This window comes from Ictalurus punctatus, chromosome 7 (assembly GCF_001660625.3).
Source record: "Ictalurus punctatus breed USDA103 chromosome 7, Coco_2.0, whole genome shotgun sequence".
Taxonomy (NCBI): domain Eukaryota; kingdom Metazoa; phylum Chordata; class Actinopteri; order Siluriformes; family Ictaluridae; genus Ictalurus; species Ictalurus punctatus.
The window spans coordinates 28,615,170-28,641,998 of record NC_030422.2 but is presented as its reverse complement, the minus strand read 5'-3'; the positions used below and the strand labels follow the sequence as shown (position 1 = coordinate 28,641,998).

The following is a 26,829-nucleotide window of genomic DNA, read 5'->3' as shown; positions in this document are numbered from 1 at the left end:
AAAACCACATACTCGTTAATATGGTGAAAGTTTTTGTAAGGAAGGAGAGCATTTTTACAGTCAGTATGTTTTCCAGCATGGGAAACTCTGCTTTCTTGGTAAATCGGTGTCTTATTAACATCAAGAGAGGCTGCTACAGTAGATGGCTTTTTATAGCTGTTATAACATAAGTGAGAACAGGAACTAACTTGTCTCAAGGCGGCATCACACCATCCCATCATGAATTATTTTTCTATAACAGCATTTTATTCCTTACTTAATGGATGAACAAGTAAATTAATAATAATTCCTTAGACACTCAAAGTGCTTTACATTGTATGGGGGATCAACCACCTCAACCACCACCAGTGTGTAGCATCCACCCGGATGATGTGACGGCAGCCATAGTGCTCCAGAACTCTCACCACACACCAGCTGTTAGTGGAGAGGAGAGAGTGATGTAGCTTATTAGGGGGCCATGATAGATAAGGACCAATGGGGAATTTTTAATGACAGAGTGTCTGGACCTTGGTTAACGTCTCATCCGAACGACAGTGCTGTTTTTAGAGTATAGTGTCCCGGTCTCTATACTGGGGCGTTAGGATCCACACAGACCACGTGGTGAGCGCCCTCTGCTGGCCTCACTAATACCATTTCCAGCTGAAACCTTAGCTTTCCTCAGGAGGTCTCCCTTCCAGATACTGGCCAGGCTCAACCCTGCTTAGCTTCAGGGAGAAACCAGGCAAGAGCTGCAGGATGATATGGCTCTGGGTGAGATGACTAGTTAATACTAGTATGTTCAAACAGGTTAACATATTAATAAATGCTGGCATGTGACTGTATGTTCCATGAAGTTTGAAACGCATTTGTGAAGGAAAATGTGTTTTTGGTGCGTATACCATATATATAAAAACTGGCATTAATGTGTTTCTTAGCAACAGCAACTGAAGCCATATGTAAGAAAGAGAGATGATGAGGACGCCAAAGGTCACAATGAAGAATAACCTAGCTGCAGTGACGAAGTACACGAAGAACTTCCGGTTCACTGGAGTCAAAGTGAACCTCGAACAATATCAGCTCGGACATTTTATACTGTTTTTCAAACCAGTTTTTCCCACCCGTAATGCAAATGTGATGTAAAAGTCTGACTCTAAATGCAAATTAAGCATAACACTTGATCAATTTCCATCACGTAATTGATTTCGTTACAGGTGTGACCTCTCAAATGGTGGGGTGATACGATTGTTTAGACAGATGTATTTCTGAATCATAATTACCCTCACTCACCCCTTTCCCAAGCTATAATTGATTGGATGTGACTTCAGGTGGTATTATCCGCATATTGCTGAGACCGAGATGAATTGTCCCTATGATAATTAAGCCTTTCTGAGGCATGAGCTTGTTCTAACACCTACCTCGGAGAGGAATCTGCTTAGAGGCAGTCTGTAATTTCTTACACATAACACTTGTATGATAATCACATTGTGCTGCTACCCACTCGGATCACATACTGACAGCAGATTGCGCTATGAAATGACACAAGTTTACTATCTTCCCTACTATTTATCTATTCTAAAACTAATGGAGGGGCTTGTACGCTTTTGTCCATTACAGCCATGTTTTGCTTTATAATAGACATTCATATATCTATACAACTATATTCTGTTTCTGTATTGTGTTTAATTCATTCATGCATATCTTGTCCTTTAAATTTAAAAGTATTAAATCAGATCAACACAGATGTTAAAATCACATTTTACTAAGATGTTTATTGTCTCCAGATGCTGATCAGTCATAAGTGTTGGAGGTACACCGTTCCCTTTCCTTTCATGCAAGTCAAGAATTAGTTAGTGGAATGAACGATCTTCTCATGGAGTGTTGTGTAGCATCATCATTAATATACAGAGACATAGAGAGCACAGAGGATCCCCGCGTCTACAACACTAGTGCATGTTTACAAGTAAAATGACAAGCAAGTGAACATGAATTTTAATCCAGAGCACGAAACCATGAAGCTCATTTGCTGGTACTACAGTAGTACTATACTGTATTCAGCTATAGACTAGACTGTACATTTATTTGGATTGTTAATTAAACAGAAAAACACTACAAAACATCAAGTTATGCAAGGACACTTGTGGATCAGCTAGAACTGCAAGTGCGCTACAGCATGTTAATACAAATTCAGAATTTTTATTCATTTCCCTTTTTCCAAGTTTATAAAGAACTTTTTTTTTTTTTTTAAAAAGAACATCCCATTTTCATAGTCGTGTTTGAATAAAATAATATTCATACTAAGTACAAATGGAGTAAAAATTCAAATTACCTTAAGTTCATGTGCCATTTCCTTAAACAGAACAAACACCTCCATCTTGAATGATTATTATTGCAGTTTAAAATAAATTTCATGCATTAATTTTGGCAGTGGTGATTGGAAAGCTTGATGTAAAACAATTTTTTTGGCAAGGTGTACAGAGAATATGAACACAATCATGCTCTACATTTAAACATTGCACCCTTTTACCACAGAGAGCAGCAAACCCCCCCCACCAAAAAAAAAATACACCTCTAAAAGTACCTATTGCATAGTGGGCGAAGGTTCAGAGTTCCTCATTGGTCAAACCTTCTGCAGCAGTGGGCAGGTCTGGTGTCGGAAATCCTTCAACAATGAGCGGGATTAGTTAAAAATCCTTCAGGAATGGGAGGGATTGGTCAGAAATCCAAAACATAGAGAGCAAGGTCATAGTCACAGAAACTTGATCAATATCAGGCATATCAAAAACACACGGGATATTAAAGGCTTGGTCACGTCTGGCAAAAATACACTGAGCGGATACTTTGCACAGCATTGTACGTTAGTGTGAGTTTATATAGGAGTGTTTATGATTAAGTTCAGGTGCGTGTGATTAAAATGATGGTGACTGTGACGCAGTTCCTGTGTGTTGTAGTTCATGGTGGACATTTGTGTAGGGCACCTTTGTAGACCATGATGCATTTTGTGGACTGTAGTGTGGCATTGACGTGACCCAGTAGAGGGCAGGATTGGACAGAATTCCTTCTGGGGTGGGAAGGATTGGGTGGGATTACTAAGAATTCTTTCAGGAGCAAGTAGGATTGGTCAGAATTCCTTAAAGGGCTGGCAGGAATGGTCGGAAATCCTTCAGGAATGGGCAGGATTGGTGAAACATTCTGCAGGAGTGTGCAGGATTGGACAGAGTTCCTTTCAAAGTGGGCGAAACTGGTCACAATTCCTTCTGGAAGGAGCCAGATTGGAAATCGAGTGGGCGTGATTGATCAGAGTTCCTTCAGGAATGGGTAGGATTATGACAGATTTCCTTCCACGGTTGGCAGGATTAGTCACACTTCCTGCAGGAGTGGGAGGGATTACTCAGAATTCTTTTGGGAACAGGCAGGATTGGTCAGAATTCCTTCAGAGGCACTTGGGGGTGGAATTTTAAAAAACCTCACTCACCACACTTGTATTATCAAGTACTACATTAATCTTAGCTACAGCAGTCGGTCAGAACATATAATGAAATACGTACAACGCAATTATGCAAAAAATATAGCAAGTTTCCAGTTTTCTGGTTAAAATGGCTGAGAATTCTGGGAGAAAAGGCCAAACGTTTGTAACTATTGGTATCTTTTTTTCTATGAATAGGATCTCTACGTATAATACCCATACTCAACACGCAAAGACATACTCAAGACGCATAATGTTATCATATGTACAACAAGTCACATAAATCTGTCACCATCACACACCTTCTTCACCCCTCGTAATTCTTTAAAATGACAAGGTATCAAGCTAACAAACACTGCGATAACTTAATCATCACACATGCACGTACTACAATCTACACGTCAGTAAGGGTCAAAATACAAGAATGAACTGTGATCATAGTATAATGTCTAACACCATGTCTACGGTTTACTGGTTTGGGACACAGACGATCTGACTGCTGATAAACGGAGATGAAGTTGACTGTCAGGGTTGTAGTCTGGGAGAACCTTCACAGCTTGGTGCCATAACGTGCTTTAAATAACCCACAGGTGAACAAAAGACATTTCCGTCAACACATAGCATCTGCCAAATACAGGTTAGGGAGGGAATGTTTCGGTCTGGTGTTTGAAAAGCTGTTTTCAAATTCTAAAGAAGGATGCCTTTTTAGGTTCTCACCACAGTAAGAGATTTTTATCAGGCTTACAACACAAATTCACCCAGTGTTTTATTCCAGCAGGTGGCACTGCAGTGTTGTCGCTCAAGGAGTGCATAAATGATTGAGGCAATTGTATAGTGTGTCTATGTGTGTGTGTGTGTGTGTATGTGTGTGTGTGTGTGTGTGTGTGATGCCATTATTTTTAATCAGTGGAAAGCTTTCATAAGGAAGATACAGTGATATGAGGGAAATGCCGTGCACTCTATTTCCATTATTGGATAAGAAATGAAAAAAGGAAGAAGAGAAACAAACAAAAAACCACTATCTGCTATCTGAAGAGAGAAATAATAATAATTGATGATACATGTATTGTTTGGAAACCTCTCTCTGTTACATGAATTACAGACCAGTATGTCAAAACCTAATAAAAAAGCCTAACTGGCTAATTATTAGTGATGGACATTCTAGCTGAGTACTACACAAACAATTTCCCAATTACTGATTACATTTGGCACACGTGTGACATTTTGTTGTTTCATGTTCTGTAGCAGCACCAATTGATGCTAATAACGAAAACATTATAACTATAATAAAATAGTACATTGATTAAGAGGCTACATAAAATGGATTTAATTAGTGGACTACTCATGCCCATCACTATGAATGAATGTATGGATCTTGAAAAGGTGTTTACTTTTATCTTTGTTAGGTGCAAACTTGCTCTTCTGGTCAGTCAGGTTTATGGCATAACCTCACAGAACTAATGGCTGAATTCATAATAATATTCAATAAGGGTATGCATGTAGAATGTGTGAGCATGTTTGTACTTGCATTCGGAGGTGGAGCTTGACGGGAAACTTTCCTCAATAAGTGAAACCCTTTGCTCTCACACCTGTTTGTGAGTTCCACTATATGGCACTGCGAATAGAGGCACATTTTGCTGTGACAGTGAAAGGCCACTTGGGATAACTGATGCATTGCCTAAAGCCATCACCATCCATTTTGCCCTGTGGCTTGCATACTCTGACTCTTGCTGATGCTGGAGTGTGAGGAGCTCTGCAGGACATACACAGGCTCCATGCTCTCCATTCGTTGGCTCTCTACGACCTGAACAGTACCAGAAACAGTGCTCTGATGGTCATGGTGGTCTGAGAACTCATGCACCACTGTGTCTCCAATACCGGGATCCACCAGTACTCTGGTGTTTGCTTGCTGCAACCCCAGGCTGGGAAGGGTTGGAGCAGAAGCCAGAAACAAGGTGGGCTGATGATGTTGCTCCACTACGTACATGGGGGTAGAGGAAAGGTAGACAGTTGGCTGCTGGAAGAAAAGAGTTTGGCCTACAGTGGTTGTTGATGTGGCGCCTCCGCTGCTAATATTCTCTCCATAATCTGTAGTTGTGATTTGGGTGGTAGAGGAGGAGCTGGATGCAGAGACGGTGGCGGCCTCACTGTGGACACCATCAACAGCACCTTCCACTTTGACACCCAATTGTGAACTGGAGGAGACTGTTTTGGGAGGCATGGGAGTGGAGCTGACCTCGAGTTTAATGGCCGAGCCACAGCAAATCTCGGCGAGCCTTTTGAACTGAGGCCCGAGGCCATCGAGGAAATCCAGATTGTTGTCCTCGTGTAGATGGCTGCAGATGTCCTCCAACGAGCCAGTGACTGAGTTGCAGGTTTCGTAGTTAGACACGAGCACCTGGTTTTTACTAGCTTCCTGCAGTGCCTTTTCTTGTACTTTCTGCAACACCACACAAGACATCGGAATTCAACATTGCTAATCCACTAATCATTCGCACAGCAGATAAAAACAACAGGTACACTCAAAATACTGTAAGACCAGCCTGGTTCAGTTGGAGTCAGCAAAATAAAACAGCTTCATCACTCAAAAAATAGGACTAAACTAAATCTTTTCAGGCTTCCATTAAATGGATTGGATGCAGAACGAAACCATCAAACCTTTTGTATATACAGTATGTGATAAATGCTGTATTTGCAGTATCTGTGTGTATGTGAAAACCAATATTCCACGTAAATATTTCCCCATAGAGAACAATTTAAATGTTATTAATGCACAGTCTTGCAGGTCCAAACCTGATCTCTAAGAACAATACATGTCTAGAGACAGACTTTCAAAAGCTTGGTAGAGAATTGTGGTAAGAATGAGTACAAACAGGGTAGCACTGTCTCTCTCCAGAGACCCCCGTGGAGTTTTACATGTTCGTGCCCACGTGGGTGTCCTCCTGGTTCTCCTTTTTCCTCCCACCTCTTTAAACACATGCTGGTAGGCAGAAATTGCCCCTAGGTGTGAATTAGTATGTGACTGAGTGTGTTCATGAGGGACTGGTGTCCCATTCAGGGTGTATTCCTGCATTACATCTAGGCTCTTCATACATTGTGATCCATACCAGGATAAAGTGCTTACTGAAGACAATTTAAATGAATGAATGGATATGAAAAAAACACTTGTGCCAACATGCATTCTCTTTAAATCCCAATCCAATTTCCAGTCAACACGCTATTTCTCAGCCATCTTGGATTACTGCCATGGTACTCTACAGTACTGTATGTTTGTGGTCAGACGCTGCCCCTTTGAGATCACGTCTGCCTGGTGAGACTAATTAACACGACATGCTGTAATTCTGTATAAAGCTTCCGTTCTCTTTCAGGTTGTGAAAAAGTACTAACCTTTGCATAGTAGTTGCCTAAGTAGGTCTCGGATAGAGCAATGAAACTGAAGTTGCTCGCTGTACAACGCTCATGATGTCCTCCCTTTACAATTGCCATTTTAGCAACATTGCCACCCTTATACTGGTCGACATGCCACTGGTTATGCATGTATTCCTCTTGAGATTCCCATCCATATTTCTTTGAGTCTTCACGTGATCCCCATCCAGCTACCAATTTCCCATTGCTGCCACCGTTTACATTCACAGGTACGTGATGCAGCGTTAATAGTTCCTGAGGAAACAGGGAGATAGACCACTGCAGTTTACCATGTCATCTTGGTAGGATTTCAACAACTTTTACATAACCAGAAGTTAAAAAAATAAAAAATCTACATCATAAACATAACCTAACCCTAAGTCAGTTCTTCCAATTGCAAGGGCAGTTATGCACTCCGGGGCTCCCAGTGATGGATGGCCTTGGCATTGTTGAGATACAAATTTTGTTAACCATGAGGCATGTTGAATCACTCACAACACTATAGCCCAGACTGTGTGGCCAGGCTTGGCTCATTGAATTACCAATAATCCTCTAAACAAACTTCTTGCCCTGAATTTGTTTAGCGTTTTTGCCTAGATCCCAAGCGAGCCATGCATGCACAGTGCTAAAGGTAGTGTAGAACATCAAATGGTCAAACACAGCTGAAGACATACTGATTAATAGCATCTGAAATTCAGCCCCAGCTGTACAGTTTCCATTAAAATAAAATACATACAAGTTTACTTTAGAGAGAGAGAAGAGAGAGTGTTAAATTCAAATCTTTTTATTTGTGGTCTTCAGTTTGATGCTATTACTAATTGTCACCACTAGAGGCAACACTGCAGTGCAGGAGTAGTTGAGTCAAAACTCAATCAGTAATAACCAGAAGCTTGCCTTGTACGCAAGGACTTTCTTGTGTCTTATTATTTCTCCTGTTTATACAGGTGCGTAAACGCTTAAAACTACAATAGAATACTCCAGAAATGTTGAGGTAACATCATATTACACACAATTCTGCTATATTTTATCAAATAGTACTTTTTTTTAAAATTAGAAATGTATACTTAAATAAATAAATAAATAAATAAATAAATAATGAAAATGTATGCAAATTGCTACTATTGTGAGAAATAGGGAAAAGTCCATGGTTAGCCCATTTCATGTATTGCTATGCTTTCAAGATGGCACCCAATATATTTTTAGATTAAAAAAATGCATCTGCAAGGCTTGTAAATAATTTATCTTTGCATACAAAGGCTCCTATTACTTTTCTAAGGGACAATATTCCAGAAATCGTTTTTAGCGTTATTAAAGAGAAATTAATTAATAAGCAGTCTATAGTTACGTCACTAACCTACCGGTTTGTACCGTTCTAGTAAACAACTATACTGTGTACTCAGGGGTTCAGTACTACTCTCCTTTTAGCAAATTAGCGTTAATCTGCTTGTTCATGTTATATTGTTTAACCGTTTAGGCTTATAAAATCAAAAAGTAGCACACTTTGGGCCATTTCATTTGCAGTACGCATTTACGTAAGTAAAGCAATGTTTGTACTCAAGATGTTTATATATCTAGTTTATTGTTAAAATGGTGTTTGTATGAGATCGAAACGATGCAGACGCATGGATTCGATTTATGTAACTTTTAATTTTTTATCCAATTGAGAAGAAACACTGTACTGTATCTACTGCAGTTTCTTATTTGAATCTGAAGAAAAGCCTGCTGTGAATGCAACTACTTTCTCCGTCTCATTATTTCTCCTTTTTATGCAGGATTATTTGGCCGTACGACATCTCCTGCCTGAGAATCACTGCCTGTGTACAGTTATACATGTTCTCCCTGGATAAAGTACTTACTGAAGATGAATGACTGAATGCATTTTACTATTTGTGTCTATAAAATCAACCTTCAGAGAAACTCAGTCTATTTGGCCAGGATACGCAGTTCGGGTTTGTTGCCAAGCCGTGGCAAATTGCACTGCTCGTAGGAGAAGTGCTACAGTATTAGACAGCTGCTCCACTTGAGACCCAGAAATCTAGTGTGACACATAACACACACTACCTTAAACTCTCCTTGGCCTTCAGTGTGATAGGTGATGAGTTGCTGTTCTTGTTCGAATGGAAAGGCCTGGAAATTACCGAAAGCTGCAGCTCCTCCACATTCACACAACAGCAAAAACACCGGAATCACTGCAAACACATTTAACAATTTTGCCTTGTCACACATGTGAATTAGTTTTGAGATTTACTAACTGGCTAGCTAACTTAGTTAATGTTAGCAATAAAATGTAATTGTTATGGTCTAAAAATCTTAATTGTCGTGGTATATTTTTCAAAAACCAATAAGAATATGGCATAAAACCATATTCAGATACTGAAATTCAAATCCAAGCTAGTTTACTAGCCAACCAGCATCTTTGATAACTGGAACCTGTAGCTAGGGAAGGTAACTCCAACAGCGAATCCATGCCGTCCTCTAGGTTGGGAAAGAGGCCAGTCACCTCTTCCTGTAAAAAACTAGAAGATTATGGATACCACTGCAATTAGAGACACCACCCAGAGATGTGACGAGTACCTGCACTGGGACATCTCGGAAATGAAGGCAAGGGAAGCCAGAGGCTAGAAAGAGTCACAGAGAGCATCCTTGTTCACACCAAAACACTCTACGACTAGGATGCTGGAACATGAGGACAATATACCATGTGGGAAAGACCACAAGCATTGTGAAATAATTTAGGTTATGCATCCTCGGGCTGAGTGAGATCCGATGGATGGGGTTCGGAGAGACTTGGGACATGACAGCGAACACCATAGAGGTGTATGAAGCGAGCTTACTGAAGTGGATCCCAGTGAGTGATAGAATCATCAGTACCTGTTTCTACAGGTGTATGCCCTGACTAACGAGGCAGAGGTTGAAGAGAAGGAAGATTTCTATGAGCAACTGCAAAGAGAGATTGAGGAAAGACCACAGTATGACCTCATCCTCATCCCAGAGGGTCAGCAGGACTACATGTGCAACCGTAGTGTTCATGGGATGGAGGCCAACATCCAGATGAGCATAGAGGTAGAAAAAGCCTTCAAGAATCTGAAGAGTGGAAATCGATGGCATCATACCTGAAATGTTTAAGGACAGCCTAGAGACAGCTATACCTGAACTCCATAAAGTTCTTTAATCACATCCTAAAAGTGCCTAATGACTGGAAGAGATCCCTCATTGTTAAGATGCCAAAGAAAGGACATCCCACCCTCGGTGACAACTCTATAGGTGTACCCCTTCTGTCAGTCCCTGCCAATTTTTTTTTTTGTAGAATCCTGTTTGAAAGAATAAAAGACGGAGTAGACAAGAAACTCAGAGATGAGTAGGCTAGATTTAGGAGTGGCAGAGGAACATTAGAGCAGATATTTGTGCTGAGGAATATCATAGAGTGGCAAGCCCCTCTGTACATAAACATCATAGAATTTAAGAGGGCATTTGACAATGTGAGACAGGAAATATTATGGAAACTATTAAGGCAATACGGTATTCCAGAAGTGTTTGTAAACATCATCAGGTAGAGGTATGATGGAAGCATAAGCTGCGTGCTGGAAGCTGGTAGAACATCAGAATAGTTCAAGGTAAAGAGCAGTATAAAACAAGGGTGTGTGATGTTTTCATCACTGTTGTTGACTGGATCATGAATAATACCCACATCACAAATAGGGAAATCTGATGGAAATTCACTAATATACTAAAAGGCCTTGACTATGCCAATGATATTGTGCTCCTATCCAGCAGGTTCAGCGATCTAAAGGGAAAAAAAAAAACAACACGATTGAATGAGGTGGTAAAAGCACATCAGCCTGACAACAAACACTGTGAAAACCAAATGACTACGATTGAACTGCAGAATAGAGGAGCACTTAGACGTTGAGGGGACAAAAGTGGAAGGTGTAGAGTCTTTCCTGTTTCTTGATTGCTTCTAACCAAGGAAGGAGAAATGTAAGATGACATCCAGAGGAGACTGTTATTAGTTAGAACTGCTTTCTGTGCCCTACAGGCAGCATGGAGATCCACAAAATACAGCACCAGGATGACGCCCAGGATTTCTAGCAGCAATGTAGTTCTACTTTATGGTGCTGAAATGTGGAAAATTACTGTAGTAGATAGTGACAGGCTGGATGTGTTCCTGAGTATCCACTGGCCAGACGATGGGAGTACAATACACAGAACAGATACTTGGGAGGAATAACAACGGAGGGGCGAAGGAGACCATATGAAGGAAGAGTGTTGAGAAAGAAGCGCAAGATCTCGGGTAGGCTTCTTGAAAAAGCCAGAGGTGCCAACTAAAGACAGAAAGGGATGGAAGAGTGGCCTTATGCATCCTAAAGGGCATGAAGAGGATAACGAAGTAACTAAAGGTGTAAAGATTATCTTATGCATTTGTAATAATTTCTTGGGGGTTAAAATGACATATTAAACAATTATTACTTAGTACACACGTTTTTTTTTTTTTTTCCTGGTTTAGAGAAATCCATCAAATGTAACAGCTACTCAAGGTAAACATTCAACATACGCGATGTCACGGATTCCCCCTTTGTGCTACAGTTGCCATGGCACTAAGCATCATGCGCTTAAGTTTTTACCCATTTCCTTTCATTGATTTGCTATCCAACTGTGTGTACCTGTTTCGTGTTACTTCTTGATTAGTTTGTCTATATACACCTTACTGATTCTTTGTTTTGTCACAAAGGCTTATCGTGCATATGTGTATCTTAAAGTCCAAGCCTCAAATTTTTGTTCCCTTACACTTGCATCCTGCCTCTCACAATCCATGTTACTTAGACTCAGTGCATTATTTTCATCTGAACATCAGACTCAGCAGATAAGTTCACCGAAAAACGCAGAGCAGTGGAGAACATGACAAGGCTGAGGTGATGGTACTCACACAAGAGAAGCAGGATTCCTAGCAGTAGTACCAGAACTCCACCTGCTCCCAGTACAGTGCTGCTGCTGCTCCGTGTCTGAGGTCGGCACACTTGCTCCTCAGTGCATGTACACACTCGTACCTCAAGCTTTTGAACCTCGCAGGACTTTCCCTGTTGGTCTTGGACATCCAGTCCAACCGTGTAGTGTCCCGGCCACAGTATCTCCTGGCTGCGCAAAATGAATCCTGTTCCTGTGAAAGGTAGTTGTCAGATACACAAACGAGAAACAAGTACAGGGAATTAAAGTGAGCATTTAAATTATTTAAGTGTCACAGCATTAATGTTAAACTGAATTAAAAGTGTTTTACACTTAACCATTAAGACGCTCAGAGCTCCATTTCTCCTTTGTGTCCTTGGTAACCACTGTCAAATCAAAAGGGTCTGCGTTGGGGTATTTATCCCCGTCCGTGGCTGTGACGTACACTACGCTGTTGCCGTAACACAGCGTTTGGTCTGAGCTGGTCAGAATCGGACAGTGGTCGTTGAAATCCTCCACCTGAATTGCAAGAGTTCCTGTCGCAGTTTTGGGTACAAAATCTATGGAAAGGTTTGGGACATTATAATATTTAGGACATTCTATTATTACAGCTGTACATATGTGATACATATACATGCTTTTATAATTTAACTAAATTTACTAATGTACTAATACTGCATGCACTGATGTTATAATGTCGCATTCACTACATATAGAATAAAAATCCCAGAATTCCACCTTCTGACTGGGAAAACAGTACACAAAGGATATTTTTGAAGCATTAATCCCTGGTTTCTCTGACCAAACTAAGAAGTGAGACAACTGATATATAAACATGTCATGTGTCCTAGGGAATGGGAATTTTAGTTTATATTACAATTTCAGTTTATATTTCAAACATTCATGGATAAATTGCACCACCCACTTCTGTTGAATATCGGAAAGAGATGCGTTAATGTTTAACATAAACACACTGATATACGGTAACGGTAGCTAATGGTAGATGTTAGAAGAAAAACTAATGATCCTCCATTTTTACCTAGTAAACAAAACAGCAAGTTGGAATAATGAGAGGTTTCATGATTCTCCTGAATTCTCACACACGACTTGAATCCAGCATCAGGACTGATCTCTTGATTACTAACACTTAGGCCTATTAAACTACAGTTCTGTTGATTTCTCCATTCGTATAGGTCAGAAAGTGTTGATTCAACTGGTTTATATTAATACACTTAATCTAATGTTTCTATAGCAACAATTTACACAAGGGCTTAGTCATGTGAAAATTTTTTTGACATATTTGGACAAGCAAACATTTGATCCTCCTTGAAACAGGGCCTATTAATAAAGTGTATACTCTATCAAATGACATAAAATGAACAGTTTGTTATAATTTTCACAATTTAAATGAACAACAACAACAAAAAAAAAACACAGATCGGTCACATGTAAAAAGTAAGTACACGCCTACGTTTATCACATCTTCAAATTCATACAATTAGAATCAGGTGTTCAAGAAGTGATTAGAACCTGCTTAGGAAGTGCAGGTGGAACCGGTCTTATTTATACCTCTTGTATCTAATGTCTGGTGTTCCCTTTGCAATTGAGGTGTGTGATGTCATCATGCCAAGATCTAATGAGCCCTGTACGGCCTTCAGAAAAAAGGTTGTGGATGCCTATGAGTCTGTCAAGGGATTTGAAACGGGCAGTACAACAAGAAAACCCTCAAACATCTTGCATCTGAGCAAATATTGCATGGGAGAGTGGTAAAAAATTCCAGCAAGCCAATGTCAGAGACTGGTGGACAATTATGCAAAACACCTACAAGGAGTTTTTTTTTTTTTTTTTTTCCTTCCCCCTGCTAAAGGGGGCAATATTAGCCTCTGAGGCCAAGGGTGTACTTACTTTTCCACAGTCTGTGAAATCTGTTGATATTTCTGGTGAAGAAATGATTGAAAAAGCTAATTATCCTTGTTTTTTTTTTTTTTTTTTCCAAGTACATCAACTTTATTAATAGGCACTGTTTCAAAGAGGATCCAATATGTCAAAAAAGCCAGCAACTTACATTACATGGGGTGTACTTATTTTTTCACATGACTGTATATAGTGGACGCGCCACATAATGAAAGTGCTGTTTTTTTAACTAAGGAAAATGTATAACTGTTATCTGTAAGGAGAAGTTTGTTTAGTATTTTATGGAAGAAGTCTCCAGTGTCGGTGCTTTGTAACAATCAGACAATCAGACAACTTTAAGTTTTCGGACACTCTTCAGGACATTCCACAACATTAAATGTATATAAAGGGACAAAAATGTATGTAAATGAATAAAAAAAATTATGGCATTGTCATTCTTTAATAAAGAAAATATTGTTGGTTAAGAGGAATACAACATTAAAGGACATGCTATTATACCACCCTGTCATTAATTATTATCCTATAACAGTATTAATCCCTTACATATTTCAAACATAGTCACAATGGCCTGATCCAGTCATCTATATCACTGGCTGCTCCCACCTCTGGATAACGTACCACTGGTGATGCATAAGATTTTGACGTAGTACATTCCATTGATCAGGAACTTGGACTCGCGGTCTGGATATTTGTTGAGTCTGATCTCGGCTGTTTTCTCATCAATGCTCACCCAGCTGTCCACATCTTCTCCTTTTAAATACCTACAACAGAAAGTAATAATAATTTAAAAACTTTGCCTTAGCAACAAATTCATCCTTTAGCCCTAACTTTAACAACGATACAGTATGTTTTCACACAAGCCCAAAGTTAGTTAAAGTAAGAGGAATAAAACATTGTGCTGTTCTAGAAAAATAATGAACTTTCCATAGCCTCTTTCCTATAACAGCCACCCTCAAGTGGTTTCTTCCTTACATGACCACCGTATCCTACAGATAAATTACAGTCACGTCATTCACAATATCACAACTTCCGACACATGGTGAGCGCGAGCTGGCTGGAAGAATGAACACGGCTTAAGATAAGTAAATATACCATGCGCATGTGATTCAACGTGAAACAGAAAGAATAAAAGAAACACCTCGACAAACCTATTGGAATACATTTTTAAATATGTAAACCACTATAATATGCAAGGTTTTCTGATTCTCTTCTCTCGTCTGTTAAAATATTAATGAATTCTATTCTTCTCCTTAGCCACTGTTGTAAAAGCGAACTAAACCCATTATGTACAGTTCAGGACAAAATGTTGTTCTTTTAAATGAAAGCTTTAATAGAAGTGGCCCAAAAACATGCTTGGAGGTAGACTGGCTATTCTAAATTGTAAATTAGTGTGTGAATGTGTGTGTGTGTGTGGTGCTCTGCGATGGCCCGGCGTCCCATCCACGGATAGGCTCCGGATCCAGTGCGACCCCGACTAGGATAAAGCGCTTTCTGAAGATTAATAAATAAATGAATTCTAACTATAATTGTACTGTATATTTCTCACCTGACGTCAGTGGCGGTTAACATTGTATCGCTGTCCGTGGCTGTGTACGTGGTGATGGCCTCCTTCAGGCCGATCGTTTTGTGGTCTTCAGAGATGGAGACGACTTTGACAGGGGGTTTGAAATGAGGGGCTTCGGGCACGTTCACTACTTTGATATTAATATTGAAGGTTATGGGCTTGAAAACCACTGACTTGTGATAAGCTGCCTTGTTGTTGACCTCCAGTGTCAGATTGAACTCTTTCCTCTCCTCATAGTCCAGCTCCTTTAAAAGACAGGACAATAATAAAGAAATCAAAGAACAAAAGCAAAGAAAAGTTGATGTAGAAAGAGTAGAAAACGAATACGTACTGTAGGTTTTTGCCTGAGAATATTATTATTCGTTTTAGTCATGATTAGGGGTGTTACAGTTTGGACACAGTTTAAAGTATGATAATGGTCGAATAAGATCACGCTGCACAGTATCACAGTATTAAGGAACCTTTTACAAACTCACTGGCTGGGAGTGAGAATTCAAGAATTTTTCATTCTTATGAAATACGAACAACAACGCTCATACATGCATGTATTTTGATTTATTACTCTGGCTTAATTCTTTGTAAATAATGTTTTCACACATTCATTTTCCGAGTGTAGGTGTTGCACAAAAGTGCAAAAGCCTATGTTATAAACCAAAAATCACGAAAAGAAATTGTTTCTTTTTTCAAGGTTGTGGTAGAGAATTTTGGGCATTTTCTCAGCATGCTCTATTAATTAATAAGGGAAAGGGGGGGGGGGGGGGGGGTTGGCATCATCTTTTAGATGTCCAAAACCCTCCCTAATAAACAGTTTGCAGTAATAAACAATATGCAGTTTTTGGTTAACATTAACATCATGAGAAATGATAACAATACACGCTTAAATTTAGGCCATGAAGGCAGAGATTACGTTATTCTTATTCATTAGCTTGCAAGAATAACTGCTAATTAACCAAAAATTGGTGGTTTCACGTGATTCATACCAAATCACAATAGGCCTAGACCTATAGTTTATAAAGTAGAGTGCATGAGGAATAGCCAAGGGGTCTGTCTGGCAGTGGGGGCATAATCGAGTGTCAGCTGTGGACAGGGAGGAAGAGGGTCGACCCGGCAGGTAATGTGTGATGATTCTCACCTGTGTCGGATTAGCACAAGTTGACTTATGTGTCTTTTTGTGCTTTGAGTCTGCTGCCCCGTAACTAGCCAGAGAGAGAGAGAGAGGGAGAGAGAGAGAGAGAGAGAGAGAGAGAGACGACCAGCACAGGGCCATGTATGTGTGTATGTGTGTGTATCTTTGAAAGAGTGTGCTGAAACTGAACGAAAGTACAAATAAAGAGAACAAAGAGCCCTTTTGAATTGTCCTTAGCCTGCCTCGCGCCTCCTCATTCCCAACTCGACCCAGAAGTGTTACAATCTGTAATTTCTTTCTTCAAATTTTTATTTCGTTACAGTGGTGGAAATCTCAGCCGAGCATTCTTCAGTTATTTAGATTAATTACCGAGTTTTTATAGTTATTATTAACCTGTTCACTCGTCATGTTGAGAAACTGAATAAAAAGAACAACGTACATATTACTGTACATATTTAAACTATGAGCCTAATATTTGGAATATGTTCATTGAATGATTCGGTAGATTATTATTATGATTCCATCACTGCAGAACATATGAGACCGACGGCCTGTAGTATGCTCACCAAATTTAGCTGAAATGACAAAACGTTTGGCTTGTGCAAAAACGAACAAACAAACAAACAAAAAACAGGTTATTATGTTATAAACTTTCAGTTTGGTTCCACTATTTCCAGAGTCAGATTCAGTCTCGACTGTTGTGTGGAATAATGCCTTCCAGGATCATCAGTTGTGCCACGTGTGTCTTACCTTAGTGACCATCAGGATGCCCTCGTTAGTTTTGGGGTCGGTGGTGATGTTGAAGTGAATGGCTTCATTCCCTGAGATGATGGTGTACACAACCTCCCAGTTCTCAGTGTGGGGCTTATCTTTGTCTATAGCTTTAACACGGATCACTTCAATATTCTTGATATTCTCCTCCACACTACCCTCGTACTGCAAACACCACAAGCACATGGTCAGAAGAAGCGTTCAGCCATTTTTCCTGCTGTTTTGATAGTCTGATTGCAGAGTTTGATTGGTGCTGGTTGCAACCCAGTCCCATAAGGGGGGGGGGGGGGGGGGGGGGGGGACCCCAAACATTTCCATGCAACTTATTTGCAGAACCGTCGATACGCTGAATTATGTTGAATTTCATTATGGTAGCAACATACATTGCATAGCAACATACCAAACTTTCGCTTGAATTCTCTGGACCAACAACGTTTAACTAAGCTAACCTTTACCACTTGAATAAGCCATTTGAATAAGATCAATATGAAATAAATCATTTTTACATGTTGAGCATATCTGCATTTTGAAAATAGCTGCATCATCGTACTGTGTTAGTATATGATATGAACTGATCAAAAGGTCAAATTTAATTATTGCATATTGATCTTCTTGAAATAGCGATCTTCTTGAGATTAGCTTGGTTTAAATGCTGCGTCACGCAGAGCATCTGAGTGAAACTTTGATACGTTACTATGCAACACATGCTTGTGTCAGGAGGTTGAGATTCAACACATGGAAGGTGCTGCGAATAAACTGGGTTGGATTGGTAACACTGTGTTTAAATACGTCTTGTGTTTCATTATAAGACAAATGACATTAGGTACTCATAATAGCAAATGAATCTGTAGAAAAACACTCACCGAGTTCTTCTCTAGTATAGGGATGTTATCATTGACATCGAGTATGTTGATGGTCACGGTCCCTGTTCCTGTCAGTGGTATGTTTTGGGGATCATAAACCATGGCTCCTTTCATGTCTGTACCTGTGATGATCAGTTGGTACGTTTCTTGTTTCTTTGCAAGAAAAGAAAAGTTGAAAATAGTCTTATCCCATAAATATTAACAATCTAAAAGACATTGCTTTGAATTCTGTCTTGTATTAAAGGAGGACTCAATAAACAAAACACTGGTAGATCAGTATTATGCCTCGTATAGCCGTGAGGAAGTACAACCCTAATTCCAAAAAAGTTGGGACGCTGTGTGAAATGGAAATGAAAGCAGAATGCAATGATCTGCAAATCTCATAAACCCGTATGTTCTTCACAACAGAACATAGAAAACATATCAAATGTTTAAACTTGAGTAAATTCACCGTTTTTAAGAAATAAAATAAGGTGATTTTGAATTTGATGGCCGCAACACGTCTCAAAAAAGTTGGGACGGGGTCAACAAAAAAGCTGGAAAAGTAAGTGTTAGTAAAAAGAAACAGCTGGAGGAACATTTTGCAACTAATTAGGTTAATTGGCAACAGGTCTGGGGTTGTAGTTTCCAGTTTGAATACTGTGAAAACTGTTATGATGAAGTAAAATGTAAAGGATTACAACCTCTTTTAGGAGAGCATGGATTACCCCAGCCGAATGAGTCATTTTACAGTTACTATTGCCTAAAGCTTTACCAGTGGTTGTGTGACATATTTGAGTAATGCACACTGGGTATTTTTTGTGCTAGGTGAAAGCACAATAATCACAAAGTTAGGAGCCTGAAAGATGTCGAGCTAAATGACTAGTGCTTTAGAAATGTCATTATTTAAAATACTTTGCAAACAGCATTTTTAAATGCCCAGAAGGTGGTCATCTTTTGAGGTCCCCAATGGTCAGAATCTACAATTATACACTGCCTCCATGCAAAAAATAAACCTATGTGAAAGATGTACCAGAAGCTACAAACTAAAACTACTACTACAGAGAGTTCAGAGTTCAGTACTGGAACAGGGTTCTATGGTCAGATGAGACAAAAAATAGGTCAAGGTTGGCTGGATGCAAAGAATGGAAAATGATTATACAGAAAAGAACCCAATCTCAATGGGTGATCCAGTGGGTCAGGGATAAATGGTTGAATCTCTTAGCAGGACACTGATCCTAACATTGTTCAGCATCTAAAATTATTTCAATGACTGCAGAATTAAACGTTTGACGCGGTCACTCCAATCCCCTCATCTAAACCCCAGGGAAAACTGTGGTGTGAGCTGAAGAAGCGAAACCATAAGAAACGATGAAAACCTTAGAGGACAATGAGAGATTCTGTATTGACGAGTGTCTCAGATTCCTCACTCGGTGTTCTCCAATATCATCATGCTTTCTGGGAGGAGACTCAATGCTGTTATTTTGGCAAGGGGAGGTTGCTCAAAGAACTAAATGCAGGGTTTAATTATGAATTATATAAGGGTGAGTTTCTTTTTCTTAGAATAAAATTGCTTCAAAAGTTTAAACTTAGATATCCCTCATATTGCGAGTATGAGATTAAGCAAATGAACCTCTTTTAAAATCTTTTCAACCCATCTTTACCAAGAATTCTGAACCTGTAAAAGAAAGCCTTGAATAATAAAGCTCAGATGATATGAAGCTCAGATTCTAAACTTCTAACTAAATATTGTGTCGAATTTTCCGTCTTTCCTTTACACCAGACACGTTTCTCTTTCCGGAATGACTCGTTTTCTGTTGACGAACTTACAGCAGTGATTGTGAGACCTGCCTTTTTCAGACTGATGCGCTCACCTCTCGGTCCAGTGTGTTCATTTTGACTTTGATTTCACCAGATGATTGGTCTATTTGGAACATCTTCTCTCCAGCCGGCTTCTGCTGTATAACCCTGTAGGTGATTTGTGAACATACCGTGCCTTGCTCGTCAGCATCGTCAGCTTGGATTGCAATTACACTGGTGTCTAGGAGAAAGAGTATTAACAATCAAGATTAAACATGAGAGATTTAGTTTTTTGGACTATATCGTGGACCGTATATCCCCCTTCCCTCCCCCCACCCCCCTCCAAAGAAAATCACAATGCAAAACAAAATTGTGTAAAATCGGGCTAGGCTATATTTTTTTTTTGTGATACATGACATCAAAATATTTTTTGAGATATCACAGACATTAACAAGGCCGCTGATTCTTACTCTTACAGTGGATCTAAAATCTCTACACACCCCTGTTAAAATGGCAGCTTTTTTGGGGGGAGTACACTAACCCGGTTGCATAAGTGTGCACAGCGCTTAATTAATACTTCGTTGAAGAACCTTCAGATTTTATCACAGCATTCAGTCTTTTTGGGTAAGAGTCTCTCAGTTTGTCACGTCTTGACTTAGCAATAGTTTGCTATTCGTCGTTGTAAAGCATTCGAACTCTGTCAGATTGGCTGGGCATCTCCTGTGCACAGCCCTCTTCAGGCCAGTCCACAGATTTTAGATTGGATTTAGGTCTGGACTCTGGATCGGCCGTTCCCCAACCTTGAACTTATTTTGGTGAAGCCATTCCTTTGTTGATTTGGAGGTTTGCTTCAGATCGTTCTCAGGCTAAAAGGTAAAATTCCTCTTCATCTTAAGTGTTTTAGCAGAAGAGTTAAGGTTTTCTGCCAAAATTGACTGGTATTTGGAGCTATTCATTATTCCCTCCACCCTGATTAAAGCCATAGTTCCAGCTGAAGATAAACAGCCACAAAGTATGATTCTGCCACCACCATGCTTCACAGTGAGGATGGTGTTCTTTTGGTGATGTGCCATGTTTTGTTGTACCAAATACGGTGTATCTTTTGGTATTATGCTCAGAAAATTCAACTTTGTTCAACACATATTTCCTCATGGTTTTGGGAGATTGGATGATTTTTGTTGTTGTTGTTGTTGTTGTTGTTGTTGTTGTTGTTGTTAAAAAAAGGCTTCCGTCTTGCTGCCCTACCCCATAGCCCAGACACACATGTAGGGAGCAACCAGTACTTGCCAGGAATTACTGCAATTTATTTATATTAATGTTGCTGTAGGCTTCTTGTCAGCCTCCCTGACCAGTTTTCTCCTGATCTTCTCATACAGTTTCATATCTTATTTTCATTTTCGAGGGATGTCCTGTTCTTAGTAGTGTCACTGTCGTGACATATTTTCTCCACTTGTTGATAATTGTCTTTACAGTGTTCCATGGTATATCCAATGCCTTGGAACATTTATTGTAACCCTCTTCTGATTGATATTTTTCAACAATGTGATCCCGTACCTGCTTTGTACGCTCTTTGTGGCTCACGGCTTTTTTAGTTGGATGTTGCCAAGAAGAATTCAGGAAAATCCTACAGGAACAGCTGGACTTTATTTGGGGGTAATCAGTCACGTTAATTGATAGCAGGTGTACACTAATTAGTATTTAACATGAGCTTGAATGTAATTGATTGATTCGGAACATTGCTACAGTGTTCCCAGTTATAAAAGGGGTGTGCACACTTATGCAACCAGGTAATTGTAAAAAAAAAAAAAATAATATCTCACACTACAATGATTCTTATTGTTTTGAATAGGATAAAAAAGATGACAATAAATGTAGAAAAGGTTCTGACATGATATATGTTGGTCATTTTTTTTTTTTTTTTAATATATCACAAAAACTTGCCATTTTAATAGGGTGTGTAGCCTTTTTAACTAAAGCACTAAAGCACTGTTAATGTCTTGATTCTGATTGGTCAGAAGGCGATGATTAATTTCGCAACAGTCAATAAGTTATCCAATACAGGAAAGTCTTCAGGACAGTGGTTTTTTTTTTGTCTTGTTTATTTCAAGAGAGAGAGAAAAAAATAGGCTGATGAGGGAAGACTGATGTTTATAGCTGTTATAATATAAGTGATAACAGTAACTAAGATGTCTTGTGGATGTTCCATAACATTAAATGTAAGTATACATGTTTAAAAAGTATGACATGTTGTTATTAAAAAAAATAAATAAAAATTAACTGTTGGTAAAATGCTGTGGTATTAGAGGAATAAAATACTATGGGATATAGGGAAATAATGATCGTGGAGGTGGTAATAATAAATCTTCACGTTGGGCAACATCGTACAACCCCATTGTTGATGATGTTCCTATTCCTTACTTCTTGCACAAAATGTACAAATTCAAAAATCCAAAACCCAAAGACAAATTCAGTCACAAATCCAAATTTTAAAATAAATAAATAAATAAATAAAATGAAAACTAAGGTCCAGGTACCTTCATCACTGAGCTCGTAAACAGAACCAATCATCTGAACTTTAAACACAGGGGCGTTGTCATTCTGGTCTACAACTATGATTCTCAAATCGAGGTCCCTTTCAGCAAGTTCTCCATTTCTTAGCATAGCTCTCCCTTTGAGCTAAATGAAAACACACACACACACACACACACACACACACACACACACACACACACACTCCGTCAAACATGTTATGCAGGTGATTTCTAAAGAATTACTGTGGAAATCATGCAAATTAGGGTGAGGAAACAAAATATGTAAATTAGGGAAACTAAGCATTCTGTAGTAGTTTGATTCAATTTACAAAACTGATTCTTTTGAAGTATGTTTCAATATAAACCAAATATAAAATTTTGTCACAACTACACTATATAAAATTCCAGCTTGGGTATGTGTGTGAAAACTCTTACAGTCGCCACACACAGCTTTGCAATTCACGGTTTGTACTTATGGGTTGTTTAATCCTTTCTAAGGCCTACCTATCAACAGTGTGGCTTAAAAACATCCAGTGCACATCCTTTCACTCAAGTGTATTGCAGTATCTTTTTTTTTTTTTAAAGTGGGTATTAAGTGGACATGGTATTATCATTACCACCTCACAGACGGAACACCGACATGTGAAACTCCACACAGACAGTAATCCAATATCAGGATTAAACAGGGGATCCTGGAGCTGTGATGTGGCCATGCACCATACCCACTGCACCACCGTGCTGCCTTATTATTGCAAAATAAATACTAAACATCTCTTTACTAAACACTCAAATTACTTTTAGTATTTCAATAAACATCTCTACCATCATTATCATCACAGAAAACGTGATATTATTTGAGGGTGCTCAAAGTCATGCAACGGATACACTCACTTCATAACTAGCGGTTTTCTCTCTGTCCAAGATGCCATGGATCTTGACGTAACCATTCTTTCTGTCTACGCTGAATAATCCCTCGTCCACTGCAGCTCCTATTAGAGAATATTCGACATCCGTCCTCATCTCTTCATCCGATCGGATCTGAAATCAAACACATACAGTACAGTTTCATGTACACATGGGTGCAAGGTCATTTAACCATTACCCATTGCAGGCGTCAAAGCATTTTACACTTTACTGCATTGTTAATCTTGCTCATAACTGCATTTATACCACAGTGCTGTCGGATTCTTAATTCTGATTGGTCAGAAGGTATTGATTTATCTTCTGTAGCATCAGAAGTTCAGGCTGTAAGATTAATCGCAGGTTCTTTTTCTCTCAGCTGGTTTCTGAATGCTTTTTTTTGGGGGCAAAAAAAATGACTAAATATTGAAATCTGTTCTGTTTTTTTTTTTTTTTTGGTTACCTGATGTTATCTGTCTGTTTATAGAAGTTGCCGAGGACTACGCAATTGTTATTTAGGCTGTGATAAATAAAAACCTTGAATTGAAGGAGGGTGTACTTTCTTTTTCACAGCACATCCTCTCATGATTTATTCCTTACATGGTAGATACAGCGCTTGCAATTAAATACTCTGACCATTTAATATATTTAGCCACAGGTGCCAACTTCTGTTTGCTCTGGATCTCAAGCAGCCACAATATTCATGATAAAACAAAATCTTTTATTTATACCATACACACCAAATGCAGTGTTTTGGTAAAGATGGCTTTAAAAAACGCCACTAGTGATCGTCCAAATACTTTTTTTTGGGTCTAATTTTGAACAGCATATCTAGTATTTTTTATGATGTTTTACATATAACATAACACGTATGTTAAATGTCTACCGTCCCAGATAATCCTGTAGTGTGCGGTGTTACATTCAGTCTGAGCTACTACAAATTCCAGTCATTACATAGAATTGTAAATATCAACATCCTGTAGCGTGTGAAGACATGCCAAATGTTAAATGGAAAAACACATTCATACTATAACGTCATACTTCAATAGATAGATAACCAATGAGAGACAAGCTGACTTGTCTTATCTATTTTTGCTTGATTCCTGAGAAATTCTGATAGTCGGGTGCATTACTCATGACTGATATAATCTGATGTTTTGCTAGTTTTGGCTCAATGGATAAGGCTCTGGGCTACTCATCAGAAGGTTGGGGGTTCAAGCCCCAGCCCTGCCACTGTTGGGCCCTTAACGCTCTCTGTTCCAGGGGTGCCGTATCATGTCTGACCCTGCTCTCTGACCCCAGTTTCCTAAGAAACTGCTATACAGTATGTGAAGAAAGAATTCATTTCTCTTCTTCTTGTTGAGTGAGAGATAATTCAGGACAAACATCCGTGAACACTATTTTTGTGTTTACCTTGTAGTGTGTCCCACGCATGAACACTTATCTTAGGCATGATCTCATGCGAAAGTCAGTGATGCAGACACACGTTATTGAAAACAGTGCAAAAAGAAACAAGACTATTCTGCTTGATCTGCTATCAGGAATGCCTTAGCTGCCTTTTTCCAATCCTCAGGTTGTAAGACATCTGTGGCTTATGGGCTGAGTAACTTTAACAGACTCCCTCAGGTCAGACATGTACTTGAAAGGAAATGAAATTGCTCGTCGAGATTTAACCGTCCTACATTTTATCGATCGTTTATAGTGGATTTTCATAAATACCATATTTCTGGTGTAAATGCTTCTGTGAACAAAATAAATTCATTCATATCCAGATCAATGAGGCTCGATGTGAGGGCTCATGACGTCTGTGACAAACAAATACGGAGCAGTAATTTCTTTCCAATAAATCAGTGCAGCAAACATTTTCAATACTCAAACTTACAAAACCTAATATTAAATGTGCTCAGTAACACACTATTGATAAAATCTTAGACTTACTAAAATCAGAGACATACACTGTGATGTAAAATTACGTAACAATGAAGGTAAAAACTTCCTTGACAATAGACATGACCAGTTTATTTTGTAAATAATAATCACAAGCGTATCTTCAAGTATCCTGAAGCAATACTGTTTTGTCATTTGGCACCAACCATTTTGATACTAAACTCGGTATCGGTGTCAAAGTCGAAATGATGGTATCGTGATGGACCTGAATTCAACCTCTGCGATGTCCTTGTACTCGACTATTCTTCACAGCAAGTCGAATAAATGTAAATACGTCGTATATAAACAAGTAGACTACTGTTTGACCAGCTCTAGATGGTTGAACCTGTGCTCAACACAAACAGTAACACAACACGGAAGTAACCAGAGGATTATAGTGTGCATAAGCACAAGGTCAAATCCATGTTAGCGGCTTTAAATGTTTGTATTAAAACAATTACCAGAAATTCTGAAAAATTGGTAAAAATAAATAAATAAATAAATAAATAAATAAATCTACTCTTTAAATCTCACATAAAAACAAAATAATACATTGAATCTTACTAATACAACGTCTAATCTGAAGTCTATACTTAGTCTGTGAGTATAAAAGGAGGAACTACAGTAATCATTACAGCATTTCTTTGAAAAAGCCACAGAGGTTACTCTATACTTTCTTGAACATGTTACATAACCCGTATGCACTGTAAGTTTTCCCCGTAAAACGTCATTTTACCTACAATGACCTTCATGAGAAGTAAAAGTCTAATAATGTCATGGAATAATTATCCATACTGGTAATGTCTTATAAATACCATATACTGTAAATACTCACTTTGGCAATGAATTCATTACTGGTATAATCCACATTCTCGATCAGTTTCTTTGGAGGGATGATCCATTCTCTTTTCTGTCGATTGAGTGTTCGCAGCTCTTCTTTACTTGCTTCAGCCCAGATTACCTGTTCATTCACAAGTACAATCACACCATATCCATAAACAAAAATCCTACTGAAGCAGTTAAAGAAACAGTTCAATGACACGGTTCCCAAGACACACAGCCAGGAATTCTGGGACTTCTTTTCAATTAAAGTTACAATGATGCAACTAACTGTAACTAATAGCTATTATTTACTTATTATGGTTATTACAATTACAAATCATTAACAATTCAAGTGCTTAAAGCAGATTTTCTCAACAGTAACCATGCAAGTCAGCAGATACTAAACAATCAATCAATAACCAATTGAACAAACACATAGAAATATTTTAAAAACATAAAAAAAACCCAAACAAAAATAAATATAAAAAAATTTCAAAAGTGAAATATAATTAAAAAAAAAAAAAAAAAAAAAGATAAATATGTATGTATATAAAAACCCAGGAGAATAAATGTTATACTCTCATGGTTGCTTGTGAATCCCAGCCAAGCATTTACCTGAAAGAAATCTCCCTTAGAGTTTTACATTACCGCAACATTACAACAACACTGAGAAAGAGACGTCCCTTTTCAGCCTCAAAGTCAAGTGAAATACTTACGGTCGTACAAAACGTGGTTATTAAAACGCAGAAAGTCAGAAATGTCGCCATCAAAACAGTAATCCAAAAAAGTAGCAGGATGTAGGTGTGTTAATGTTGTGTTTTAGTGCGAGTGCTGAAACTAGACCT

The 26,829-nt window shown here is 38.7% G+C and overlaps 1 protein-coding gene across 2 annotated transcripts; it reads right to left on the bottom strand.

Annotated features, from left to right (window-relative positions):
• Positions 1–1,710: 1,710 nt before the first annotated feature.
• On the bottom strand, positions 1,711–26,829 carry LOC108267313 (desmoglein-2-like protein). 2 transcript variants are annotated; one of them, XM_053681579.1, is made up of 14 exons: positions 26,701–26,829; positions 25,998–26,123; positions 23,228–23,374; positions 22,340–22,481; positions 19,880–20,046; positions 18,027–18,179; positions 17,143–17,328; positions 15,249–15,511; positions 14,306–14,463; positions 12,127–12,348; positions 11,772–12,002; positions 8,909–9,036; positions 6,830–7,102; positions 1,711–5,882 (listed from the first exon to the last, which is right to left on the bottom strand). In XM_053681579.1, the coding sequence occupies exons 1-14, from the start codon at positions 26,749–26,751 to the stop codon at positions 5,130–5,132; spliced, it is 3,000 nt and encodes a 999-aa protein (XP_053537554.1). In that variant the 5' UTR covers positions 26,752–26,829; the 3' UTR covers positions 1,711–5,129. The 2 variants fall into 2 exon arrangements, with proteins under 2 accessions (XP_053537554.1, XP_053537555.1); XM_053681580.1 differs by having other exon boundaries at positions 14,321–14,463; positions 26,701–26,828.